This window comes from Suillus subaureus, assembly GCF_016647635.1.
Source record: "Suillus subaureus strain MN1 chromosome Unknown BJ212scaffold_5, whole genome shotgun sequence".
NCBI classification, from domain to species: domain Eukaryota; kingdom Fungi; phylum Basidiomycota; class Agaricomycetes; order Boletales; family Suillaceae; genus Suillus; species Suillus subaureus.
The window spans coordinates 1,763,283-1,776,548 of record NW_024538561.1 but is presented as its reverse complement, the minus strand read 5'-3'; the positions used below and the strand labels follow the sequence as shown (position 1 = coordinate 1,776,548).

The window sequence follows — 13,266 nt, the reverse complement described above, 5'->3', positions numbered from 1 at the left end:
CAGCGGTGAAGTGGATCCTGTTCAAGTTAATCAAGCACTAATTGCTGCTTAGTTGAATTAGGAAGTGAGTGAGTCAATGGACCACCTCCTAAAGGCTCAAATTGTTTTTGGTATTACAGTTGCTTTACTCTTAGCAAGACATGAGCATTCTCCCAGAACATGTGGAGTCAGATTTACCTCATGGGTATACTATGCTCCACCTCAAGAAGGCAGCTGGTTTTTGCCCTATTTGTGATGTTGTCATGGTGATACTAGGTAAGGATCTGCTGGATTTATATATCATTTCTTGAAGCTATCATGATATATAAATCAGTATAATGTTAGTATTGATTTTTGCCCTTGGGATTTTGGACAAGGTCAGAGGTACCTTCTCTGACAAGTAGAGTCTCTGACTCATCACATACATCTTCACACAGAGCCTCATCAGCATCATAAGACTCCATAAAAACAGGGCAGAAGATATAATGTTTAGAGTACATGCACCTGGTATAACACAAGAACAAGAAGAAGGGATTTGATAGCTGTCTAGCATCATATGCAGCCCACCTGATTGCTCTGAGACATGTAACCATTAAGTACAACTATGAGGCAAATACATACATCAGTTGATTCAATGATATAAATAGATTGAGTGCACAAGGCTTACCATTGAGTTGGGCATGAGTGTATTGCAGAATTAATGTCACTATTACAGGAACATGACAACAGTGCAAACATGCTGCATGCTATGATGATGAGCACACTAATAAGCACTGGTGGTGATGACAAAGAGCTGTCTGTAGCAGTGTGGGGAAAGTCCAAATAATACAAATTGATATGGTAGATGCTGACAGTGATGACAAGCTTGATAATGACAATGAGCATACTGATGAGTGCTGATTATTATGGCAGAATTGTAGCAGTGTGGGGAAATCAACAATACAAACAATGTAATACAACAACTAAAAATCTGCATTAGTAAAATCAACCCTGATACACATAGTCAACTGTACCCATTAACATATCCTTGAAGCACTACATACAAAACAACTAGATCTACAATTTGCTCAATATCTTAAACTTGTGAAGACTGCCATTAAAGGCCTTGATGAGTGGGATGATGTAGAGAATGAGATTCCTCTAGGTGTATATCACACATATTTTGACCCATGATGATTGGTATAGCACACAACTCACCATCTATGACTTTCCTATGAAATGCGCCAGGGGCGCAACACTTTCCCACACTATGTGACACATTCATGTGCATGCACTTTGCATGCTCTTCCTGCTAAAGGTTCAACTACTCTGCTGGCTTGTAGAGCAAAAGAAAGAAAGATGTCTCTACCTCTGGAGTGAGAGGAAGACTACTGACTCTCTAGGTGTTGGTTGAAGTGTGCCAGGCGATATGTTCAACCCTTAGGGGAAGCAAGGAAAGCAAGAATCCACAAAGTGACACCAGGTCAACTCTGGTGAAGCACACTGGGAGCACACACACAGGAATGTTGAGCACATAAGAACATGAAGCATGGGAATAAGGTGCACACAGTGTGTGAATGTATAAAAGACTGATAGATGGTGTGAAGGCATGAACTAAGACTGCTGAATGGTGACTGATGCTGATGAACTGATGCTGAGGACTAGGGTGACAACTGTGATAGATGCTAACTCATGATGGATTTTAACTGCTAGATGATGATGGACATGATAGTGGTTTGTGTATTAAAAACTTTTCCTAGGCAACAGGTAAGCTGTGCCTAGGTGCACTCCCAGGGCTCAGAAGCGAATAGGGAGTGCTGTATGTATGTAAGTGATGTAAGAAAGGGTCCATGATGAAATAATGTATCATATGATGCTAAATATGGTCTGATAATGAGAATAAATGAAAAGGGATGCACCAGGGGACTGGTTGGACAATGGATGGATGCTCTGGGATGCTGTGCAGCAAAGTGCAAGCAAGCATGGGAAGAGCATGCTAAGCACGTGCATGTGAATGTGTTGCATAGTGCGGGAATGCATTGCGCTTCTGGCGCGTTTCATGGGAAAATCATAGATGGTGGGTCATACACTATACCAATTGTCATGAGTTGTAATATGGGCAATCTATGCCTGGAGGAATCTCATTCTTTACACCACACTCAGTCACACTTTGTCACAGTGTCCTGGAGCATCTATCCATTGTCCAACCAGTTCCCTAGTGAGTCCCTTCTTGTTTATTCTTGCTATCAGACCATATTTAACATCATACTATACATTATTTTGTCATAGACCTTTTCTTTACCTCATTTACATACATAGAGTGCTCCCTATTTACTTCCAAGCCCTGGGAGCATGCCTAGGCACAGCTTACCTGGGGCCTAGAAAGTTTTCATACACCTACCACCATCATGTCACTTAGCATCTAGTAGTCAGAATCCATCATCTTTAGTCAGCATCCATCAGTTGTTGCCCTAGTCCTCAGCACAGTCCATTATCATCAGTTTCATCTCAGCAGTCTTAGTTCACACCTTCACACCATCTTTCAGTTTCTTACACATTCATGCACAGCTTGTGCATTATTCCCACACTTTGCACTCCTACATGCTCCATATTTCTGCCCATGCACTTTCAGCGCACTTTGCCAGAGTTGACCTGGTGTCACTTTGTGAATATTTGCTTTCCTTGCTTGCCCTAAGGGTTGAACACATTGCTCAGCACACTTTGACCAACACCTAGAGATTTAGTAGGCTTTTCTCTCACCCCAGAGATAGAGCCTTCTTTTTTTCTTCTGCTCTGCAAGCTAGCAGAGTTGTTGAACCTTCAATGATGACTCAGATTTTTATGCATCTAAGTCCAGAAATTCAGGGATGACTTCATCTACATTGTTGATGTTGTCAATATTGAGCAATTCCTCAATTGAATCACTAACTGAAATGATAACAACTTCACATGCCTTTACTGAATTCTTGGACACAATTGAAGCCCTGCAGGATGAGGTCAAAAAGAGTCACATTTTTTTTACACATCCAAAATTGAGCCATGCACTGCAGGCATATCTTCTTGAGGAGTGGGCATTTGGACCACCCTGAGAAATTTCATCATAAACTTCATGTGGATGCTCCCATCTTTGCACACCTTGTCAATACAATCATCAACCACCTCATTTTCCAGAATAACTCAAAATACCCTCTATTACCTGTCTCTGTGCAACTTGCAATTTTTTTAAATAGTGCTGGTCATTACAGAAATGCAGTGATAACAGATGTCATGGCAGATAAGGCAAGTGTCTCAACAGGCACTGTATGCAATTGTCACCATCATGTCATTATTGCACTTCTGTAGCATCACAACACTGTAATCCATTTTGATCCACTCTTTGAGGATGACCAAATGGAACAAGAGAGAGCCAAACAGTGGGTTGAAGACTGAACCTGTCTGAAATGAAGGGAGGGTTTCTATGTGTCAACAGCACACCAATCAACCTTTTCCAGAAACCAGGATGGTGGCATGGAGAGGGGTTTTATGACTGTAAATCTAATTATTCTCTGTCAGCTCAAGTGCATCATGAGTAATAGCTGAAAACATGAAACTGATGTACCCAAAAGGTAGTGATTATGCTGCATAACCTTTATATTGTCAACTATGTCATCAGCATTCCTAGGAGTGTGCACAATTTGAATGCATTTTTGAAAGCTCAAATTGCACATCATCCTGATACCTTCTTAGGTGGAAATGGGCGGCTTTAGGCCAACACAGCCTATGGTTCTCATCTATGGTGCATTGTGCTGTTGAAACAGTCAGTAGCTGGGGAGTTGACCAGGGATCAAAAAATGTTCAATTATTACTTGTCAAAGGTTTAGTACACACCATTCCCATGTGTGGATACAAGTAACTCAAAGTGTTCACATGTTCACATTTTGTCAGAGCATGGCTATGGTTCATTGAAATGACATTTTCAGTTCCTTCATGAAATGCACAACCAAATATAAATGCAACAAGACCTAGATGAAGCCAATATGTGGACACATTGCTGCCTTATTCTTCATAACATGATTGTTGAAATTGAGGAAGTGCCTACTCATAGAAATACATTTAAGGACTTGATGCAAGAAGCAGGACAATGGGGTGGTTGTAACACTGAAAATGGTGCAGAGGAAGGTGATACAGATGGTGAGGGTGGTACTAGAGATAAGAGCTTCAATGACACTGAAGGACAGATTTTCCATGACACACTAATGAACCACTTATTATGCAGACAACAAGAAGGTAGTTTGTAGGCACACACCTCTGTAAATTTTATACCTGATGTAAAGAAAGTGTGGAGGAGGGGTTGTCCATAATGTCAACGCAATAGTTATGCTCAAAGGCTTCATTGTCAGAAGCAGAAGAATTGCTATATGATTTACCTACAACAAAGAAACATAGGGCTAGAATGTGGTTCAAATGTGAGCCTAAATGCCTACAGCATGGAAGAAAAAGCACAAAACCAGATCAGTTGTGAGAATGAAAACCACCAGAGCTACCACCCTAATGATTCTCCTTTGCCTTTGCCTCAGGCTTCTATGATTCCTTCTTCTTCTCCAGAGCCAAGTGATCCAACTTTATTTTGCTTGAGCTTGACCTCCAACTTAAGTTGCTTTGTCTGATGATCTGCCAAAGCAGAATGTAACAAGTGTTTATGCTCATCTTGATTTTCATAAGCTTTGAGCTCCATAGCAGCTATTTTATTTTGCATCTTTAAGTGCTTGTAGTTGGCCTTAACTATTGATGAGTCCTGGATGTGCTAAATGAGGGTATCTGCCTGACCCATCTTTATGGTTAACTCAGCTGCCATGTCATGTGGCCACTTGTGAGATCCTTTAGATGTAGTGGATGTAGTTGGCAAGATATCAGAGTCCTGCTCAGATAATGTGTGACTGGAATTGTGAGCACCTGTAGTACTACTGACTTTGCAGGAATATACCATCAGTGATTTTATAATATGCCTTGTAGATGTATCAGAGTCATCCATCAAGTCTGCTTGTGCAACTCATAGGACTGTTCTGTGGCTGCCAGACAAAATGATAGATAACAAGGAGAATTTTCATCCTCTATCACCATCTGGTTCTGTGGAGTTAAGTAAAATAACAAGGCCCTGCTGGGTTATCCTCAGATTGTCTAAGTCTACAGTCTGAGGCATTGAGGGTCTATTGTCATCAGCTATTGGAAAATTATCATCCTCACTATTGTTAATCCCTTCATCTAGGATTTTGCCAGGCTCAAGCTCCTTATCAAGAAGCCCCACATCTCCCTCATCATTCTCAACATTAATATGATCTTCATCATCCAGGGTAATCTTTTTTTCCTTCCCCTTGCATGTCCCACAGAGAGTTGCTGCCTCAGCTGTAGAATCCTGGCCTAGATTAGCCATTGAAAACAACATGTTATATGCAGGGTTGACTACCCATGAAGATTAGCTCACCATGGGAAAATAGCTGTTACAAGCTGCTACAAGTATATATTCTTCTGTGTGGTCATTTGTTGGCATGTGTGTTCTTTCTCCTTTGCATCCTTTGCAGAATTAGAAAATATTTTAAGCCAAGCATCTTGATTGACTTTACATCACTTGATCAGGCAAGCAGTGCATGCATTGAATTTCTTGCTCTCCCAATATATTATAGGTGCCTTGGATCCTGATCCTGCACTAATAGGTAGGCTAGCACTCAGAGGAGTAGAAGACTCCATCATGAGTTCTTGATCATGCTTCAGATAACCATGACCATAACCACAACTACAATCACAACCATGGCCATGACCAGCTATACCTGCCATGATGATAAAATGTGAGCAGAAGACTTTGGTAATGGCAATGGTAACAATAACAGTGCTATCAAATTAATATCACTGAGTATGCTGTCTGTCAGAGTTTAAAGATGCCAAAACTCTTGGGTGGTGCTGAAGTTTAGCTTGTTTTTCATGGTGTAGTAAATTTAGCTTTGAGACCCATTACTGTAAGCCATGTGCATACTTCTAATCACTGGAAATCTAAAATTTAGGTGCTATTCAAATATATACAATAGTGTTAATACTTATAATACTAATAACATGTATTTTGATCATTTTTGATCCCTGAATCCTGACTCCCACCTTGTTTGCACTGAAGGTTGCTGTTTGTTAACATGACCTTGGGGTGGATGAAAAAGAAGGAAATCTAGAGTAAGGATGAGTGCTGCAGAGTAGACTCAAGCTTGTTGTTAAAGAAATGAAGGGGGGCAAGTGAAGAAGCTGTTTTTATGTTTTCCATCAGTACCTTGCTTACAGTGACTTGCAAAACCGTTACAATGTTTGGTACTTTTTCAGTGTACACAATATAGCACCTATGCACATGGGAATCATGCTTAGTGTTGGTAGGGGCGTGTGAACTACAAACCCTTGGCTACAGACTGACACTTGGATCACATGATTTGGCCAAGAGGATGTGAAGACATGCCTATTTTAAGACAGAGATACCATTATAACAGTTTTGTAGCTGTTGATATAGATGGTGGGATCTCAGTCAAATCAGAGGATGGTTACTGTTATTTGCTTATATAAATAGAAATATACATAAAAATATTATGTCTGAGTTTGAAATTGCTCCCTTGCTTCTTTATTTTTAATCATTACCACCATGGGATCTCTCTCTACTACTTAAAAGAGTGCCATTCTCTTTTAGCTTAATGCTGGTCATTCTAAAGAACCACCAACCCCTGGGCAGCAAGACCAACACAACATCAAGACACCCATTAATAATGATGACAGTATGCAACTTTTTTGGAAAGAAGAAAAATTAAATATTCTAGTGTAACACTTTGTCTTGTGCTGCAACAATTAACCACAATCAACATTGATGTGTTGAAAAATCAGTCACAACATCAAACTTGCTGCCATCAATCTCTATGAGCATTGACACCTTTCTCTTCAGGACATTCTCACTTGTGTTGGATTTTTGGAAAGTACTTTCTGGTGTGTCCTTAAACTTTGGTATGAGACAGGCAATGTTGTTAGCCCCACCTGTAGCCTTCATGAACACCCTTGTGTTCTGCACTGTGACAATGTCCTTTACCTCATCCATCTTGTCCATCACTGCCCTGGATTGTTCCTTGACAAACTGCTCAGACTGCTGGATAGCAATCATTTTGTATCTGTACACTACAGCACAATTCATCATGAGCTGGAGCATGTCAGTGTTTCCCTCATAAAGCTTGAACAAATTGTGAAGGAAAGGAATGAACAGTGGAGGATGGCATTTATGGTTCGCATGAGCCAGTATTCACCCAAGGAGATTGGTTTCCTTGACAAGACATCAAAGGATAAATGTACCCCAGGGTGTTTGCATGGTCATGCACCCAAAGGACAATGTGCCACTAGCTGTCAGGTTGTTGTCCATGGACAACATGTCTCCACATTGGGGCTCATGACTATTGATGGCATGGTTACATCGAGTTTCTTCAGTCTACAGTGGTGCATAATTGATTCAAACTGTTGTGAATGTCCTAACATGCCTCAGCTTCCTATGTGCTCACCCTATCCTGGTCCTCTGTCTGTCCTTGTGATGGACAATGCAACAATTCATCATGGAGAGGGTGTTGCTGAACTAATAGAAGCATATGGTAAGCTCCTTTGATCAAATGTGAGTTGATCTCACTATTGAATTGAAACTTTTGTAGGTGTCCAAGTTGAATATATTCCACCCTATTCCCCCAGGTTATTTCATTCATGTGGGATATTTCTAGTTCAAGGCTTTCAAGTTGAGTCCTGGCAGTGCAATGTAGGAAATGAGATTCCTCTAGGCATATATCACACATATTTCAACTCATGATGATTGGTACAGCACATCACCCACCCCCTATGACTTTCCTGCAAAACACACCAGAGGTACAACACTTTCCTGCACTATGCAACACATTCACACACATGTGCTTAGCATGCTCTTCCCACACTTGGTCGCCTTATGTCACACAGCATCTGGGAGCCTCCATCCATTGTCCAACCAGTCCCCTGGTGAGTCCCTTTTCATTTATTCTTGCTATCAGACCATATTTAGCATTATACCATACATTATTTCATCATGGACCCTTTCTTTACCTCATTTACATACATACAGTGCTCCCTATTCGCTTCCAAGCCCTGGGAGCGCACCTAGGCACAGCTTACCTGTTGCCTAGCAAGTTTTTATACAAGAACCACCATCATGTCAGTAGTCATCATCTAGTAGAGAGTCAGAATCTATTGTCTTCAGCCAGTATGCATTAGTCATCGCCCTAGCCATCAGCACAGCCTACTATCATCAGTCTCCACTCAGCAGCCTCAGTTCACACCTTCACGACATCTACCAGTCTTTTATACATCCGTGCACAGCTTGCACCTTATTCCCATGCTTCATGCTCCTACATGCTTGACATTCCCACATGCGCACTTCACCAGAGTTGACCTGTGGTCACTTCATGGATCCTTGCTTTCTTTGCTTCCCCTAAGGCTTGAACATATCACTTGGTGCACTTCAACCAACACCTAGAGGGTCAGAGGCTTCCTCTCACCCCAGAGGTAGAGCCTTCTTTCTTTCTTTTGCTCTGCAAGCCAGCAGAATTGTTGAACCTTCAGTGAGCACATTACAATAACAATACAGAGCAATTGTTTGAATTGAAACATGAAAATCAGTCCCTTGTAGCCCATCATGCAACTACATCCTTCATTGCAGCAATTTTGCCACTCTTGAAACCCATCTCCTTTAGCTCAGAAACAATGATGTACCTGATAGTTTGTGTCCCTATATAGCCACTGTCAGCAAGCTTTGCATGAATATCCTGCGAGAGTTCAAATGCAGCACAGAAGTCCATGAGGGGCAGGTCTGGACCAGGCATTGTGGAGACAGAAAGGAGTGGAGTGTCAATCATGTTTGAAACATGGTCTGCAGGAGCAGCATGTAGCAGAGGATTTGGTCCTGTGGCAGGTTGTAGAAAACTAAAGAAGTCATTGGGAATATTAAAGTTGATTGTTGGAGTATTTGATGCAGATGGAGCAGCTTGTGCATTGTTTCATTCAGCAAGGTGGCACTGAATCAACAGAGCAGTATTGGACAAGAGGCTTGATAACAGTCCATCAAATTCTGTGTGGTTTGGTGGTTTTTCAATTGTAGTAATTGGAGGTTTAGCAGCCAATGCAGCTGCCCATACAGATAGATGCTGATGAGAGAGCATGAAATGAGCATTATTGTCAGGTAGGATGTAGCGGATGTAGCAATAGCCAGAACTGAGGCAGCCAGGTTTGTTGCACATGTATCAATTTTGCAAGAGTTTCATCTGTGCCAACAGCTTGACATTGAGTGGGAGTTCACTAGGGTCCTTTTTCCATGTGATCGAGAGGATACAATGTCAGTCATGATGAACAAGATACATGAATCCCATGTCTGGTACCTTCTTCTTCTTCTTCTTCTTCTTCTTCCAATCACTGTCACTATTGCTTCCCTGGCTCATATCATTGTCCTCACTGGTCTGCTCATCCCTATCATTTCTTCTTTTCTTCTTTGGCTGTAAAACTTAGAATTGAACAGCATACATATATGCACATAATGTACAAACCATTGGTGGATCAGGTTTTTTCAAGGCCTCAACAAGAATCTTTGCTGCAGGAGCCTTCATTTTCAACATACATTCAAGCAGGTGATTGAATTCCAACTGTTTCTTTAAGGATAATAATGGTGATGTTTGGTGCCATGCAACTGTGAAAGTTACTTTATAATCATCATAGGCAAGTTTTTTGGGTTTCAGTACTTCCGAGATGCACTTGAGTATTTGGGCTTTGAGGGTATTGAAAGGCTTGTCATTTGAAAGCTTGATTATTGCAGGTTCTCCACCTCACCTTGCTTTTGGTTTCTTCATTTCTGAGTACAAAAACACTATGAGAGTGTACAAGATTGAGACATTGTGTGGTGATGGAGGTACTAAGTAAAATCTCACATTCAGGTATTTAATGGTCAATGAACTTTGAACAATTGTACCTTCCTTGGGCTTAGGAGGGCAACCAGGGCTGTGTTTTTTGTTTTCTTGTGATTCTAGTTCAGAAGTGGGTTCCATGACAATTGTTTCATCCTCTGGTGAGATGTCATACTGGTCCCTGACAGCTGCCATTATTGAATTGTTGTCAGAGTCCATAGAATCAGAGGATATTGAGTTTGTCATTTTCAACTCAATCATAGCTCACATACATGTGAGACATGTTATTTACTGCTGTGTATGTAAGATTTATTTATTTTTTCTTCTTTCTCAAAAAGTTGTATACTGTCATCATTTATGTAAACAGCTGTAAGTTCATGCTGGCTGCTATTACATATACACAACAGGAGTGATAAGGAAGGTTTTAACACACTAGACTGATCCCTATCACCAAGTTACCCTATCATTTTTCCCTTATTTATTGGCTAGTATTTTCATTTTCAAACTTCACTCCTGGTCATGATTTGTCATGCTTTGTAAGACTTGCAACTGTATTTATAATCCACTTAGTATAAGGCTGATTCAGCACACCCAAATGCTTGGTTTGTAAGCACAATCTTACCAAATCCATGTGATAACTCATGCTACTTATTCTTCATGCTTAGTAAGATGGCCTCCAAAAAGGTATATAACTCATTTTGCACCTATGAAAATAGACTTCCCACTTTCACTCTTCTCTCAAACCATGTGAGCAAATAATTAAGATTTAAGTGCAGGCCATTCAGTAACCTTGAAGTAAAACTAAGAAACATCTATTCAGGTTATATACTATCTTACAGGGGTTGACTATATGACTAAAGTACAGCTGACTAGGCTAGGTTTCATCTGCACTACTTTCCTCTCTCTTTTTCAGGAAGAGAGACATGAATCATGAGCACACAAGTTGCAAACATGTTCAAACTTCACATGCAGTACTCCAAGACCACTAGTTTTAAACTAATCAAGAAACAAGAAGAGGATAATTGAAACATATTCCTCCCTTGAAGAACTCACACATTATCATTATCTACCATGAAAACTAGAAAAGTCATAGATCATGTACTTAAGGACTGGCAAGCTTATCCTGTATAGTTGTGTTGTCACTATATAGCATGTACTGTACATAAGACCCTTAAGTAGTAGGATAGTGTATCATCATATGCCAATGCATCTTCTATGACAAATCAAACAAATTGTATCTTTTGACAGGGAATATTGAGTTGATAGAGCAAATGTATTTGGTGGTTGTGCCTCCCAGTGAATCTTTCATGCCTTCATGTCCCTCATCATTTGGATCACCATGTTTGTTTGCTTAATCCAAGCCCTCATATACATGGACAACTCCTTTTCATTTGCCAAAGCCAGACATTTGTCATATTATGTCAAGTATTGCAAGATGTTACCTTCCAACATAGTCACTCTCCTTCTTCTTTGAGATGAGCCAGGTATCCCTCATGAAGAACAGAATCAGATTTTCAGATCTCCTCTTCTCATCATTGGTTTTGAGGTTGATCTGAATTTAATGAAGATCACTCTCAAAGAGGAGTTGAAGAGAGGGTTAGTTCAAGAACTAAGAGACTTTGTGAGATATAAGAGGAGAAGATCACCTTGAGACTTGAAGCATATTGCAGGGTTGCTGAACTGGGCATTAAACATCTGTCTACTTTTGTGTCCAGGACTTTCAGCCATTTGTGCCAAAATTAAAGGCAAGATCAACTCTAAAGGTATGCTTTGGCTTAATTGAAGTGGTAGCTTATCATTTGGAGTGGTCTGATGGTATCTTTCTCTTAAAGTCTAACTCATGGAGTTATCCTCCTCTTCTACCTGACATCCTTCAAATATTTTGCAATATCTCTGGATCTGGGATGGGATTTTGGTATCCATCCTTCAACCTTGGTTTCCAGTCTAATCTTCCCTCACATCCCCTTGTTGAAGATATATTTATCTGTGATTCATGATGTCATTACCTGTTTGCTGCAGAATGGACACCTGGCTATTTTCACTAATAGCCTGAACTCAGTATATCTCTTTAACTCCTTATCTGGAGGACCTGGTTACAATAACCTCCTTATAAATATTACTGAAGTCATTAATGGTGTTCAAAGTAAAAATTATCAAAGCTTTGAAATGTGGGTAATGCTAGTTAGAAATTCTCAGAATATTCAGCATGTATGTTTGGAGTCTGAATTCTAACTTGGTGCAGCACCTGCAAGATGCCTGTAGAGCATCCTCAAGTTTGTTGCTCAGAGTGACTTAGAATACACTTTGAAACTTGCTGAATATTACCTATGGCCACCAAATCTACCCAAAAATCTATCTGTGCTAGGGGGAGGGGTATTTCAACTCATGGTGTGAGGGGATGAGGACAGGCTGCTAGTACTGGAGCTGATCTTGTCCAATCTGACACCATTACAGATGCTAGACTCAATGCATGCTATGGAATCAAGATATTGTGGGAGGCCAATGGACAATGTACTGATTCCCTCAAGCAATTCTTATCCACTCATCCCACTAACTGTCACATTCTATTTAATGAAGGAGGCAAAAGACCTGACAATGAAGGCCATCCATCTGGGAGTAACAAGACAAAAATCCATGTGGTGATTACATGCCATGTATTTCAGAATGATCATAAGTATAATGAGTTGTATGCTGAGGAGCCAGCCAAGTTCATGCAAGCTGTGTCCAATTGTTTGACTTAGTACATCCTTTCCCTTTTCATATTTAGATATTCATCATAATTTTTAGTCTTAGGAACAAGTACAAAAAGCTTCACAGTCACTTCTTGCAGACTGGTGCAGGTGTTGACCCCTCTCAATCTAATGCTGGAAACAATCTACTTGGTACTTTTTTTTCTTTTTCATTCAATGAATTTATCTAAAATACATCTAAAAATTCAGAGCAAGTGATCTCAGAATTCCCATGGTACAAGGCTCTTGACAAGATATGGAAAAATAACCCTGCATATGCCCTTAAAATGTTCTTGTCTGCTTCAGGGGCAGATCACTCAGGTGGCATGATCACACTCATGTCAAAGCACAAGGGTAAAGAAAAGGCTCCTCCTGAACCTGAAAATGAACTAATGGAGATGTACCCTACCTCCACCATTAACCCTACCCCCACTATTTACCCTTCCCCTGCTATTAACCCTTCCCCCACCATTGACCCTTTCTCCACTGTTAACCCTTCCCTGCCATTAACCCTTCCCCCACTATTCATCCCTCCCCTGCTATTTGTCCCCCCTGCCATTACTTGCCCTACCATTGATGGTGATGACAACAACATGGGAGATGGCACACCATATGATTTTGAGTAG

The 13,266-nt window shown here is 40.6% G+C and overlaps 3 protein-coding genes across 3 annotated transcripts; 2 read left to right on the top strand and 1 right to left on the bottom strand.

The window, feature by feature from the left end:
• Positions 1 to 7,177: 7,177 nt before the first annotated feature.
• BJ212DRAFT_1263066 (uncharacterized protein) lies at positions 7,178 to 7,603 on the top strand (the record flags this gene model as incomplete). Its single annotated transcript, XM_041330316.1, has 1 exon — positions 7,178 to 7,603. A coding segment is annotated over one exon (426 nt), but the record flags the coding sequence as incomplete, so codon positions are not given.
• A 1,048-nt stretch (positions 7,604 to 8,651) lies between these two features.
• Positions 8,652 to 8,840, bottom strand: BJ212DRAFT_1263794 (uncharacterized protein; the record flags this gene model as incomplete). Its single annotated transcript, XM_041330372.1, has 1 exon — positions 8,652 to 8,840. One exon carries the CDS (start codon positions 8,838 to 8,840, stop codon positions 8,652 to 8,654), a length of 189 nt encoding a protein of 62 aa, XP_041197371.1.
• A 3,237-nt stretch (positions 8,841 to 12,077) lies between these two features.
• Positions 12,078 to 13,266, top strand: BJ212DRAFT_1296885 (uncharacterized protein; the record flags this gene model as incomplete). Its single annotated transcript, XM_041332512.1, has 5 exons — positions 12,078 to 12,119; positions 12,174 to 12,299; positions 12,575 to 12,651; positions 12,699 to 12,793; positions 12,851 to 13,266. 5 exons carry the CDS (start codon positions 12,078 to 12,080, stop codon positions 13,264 to 13,266), a joined length of 756 nt encoding a protein of 251 aa, XP_041197370.1.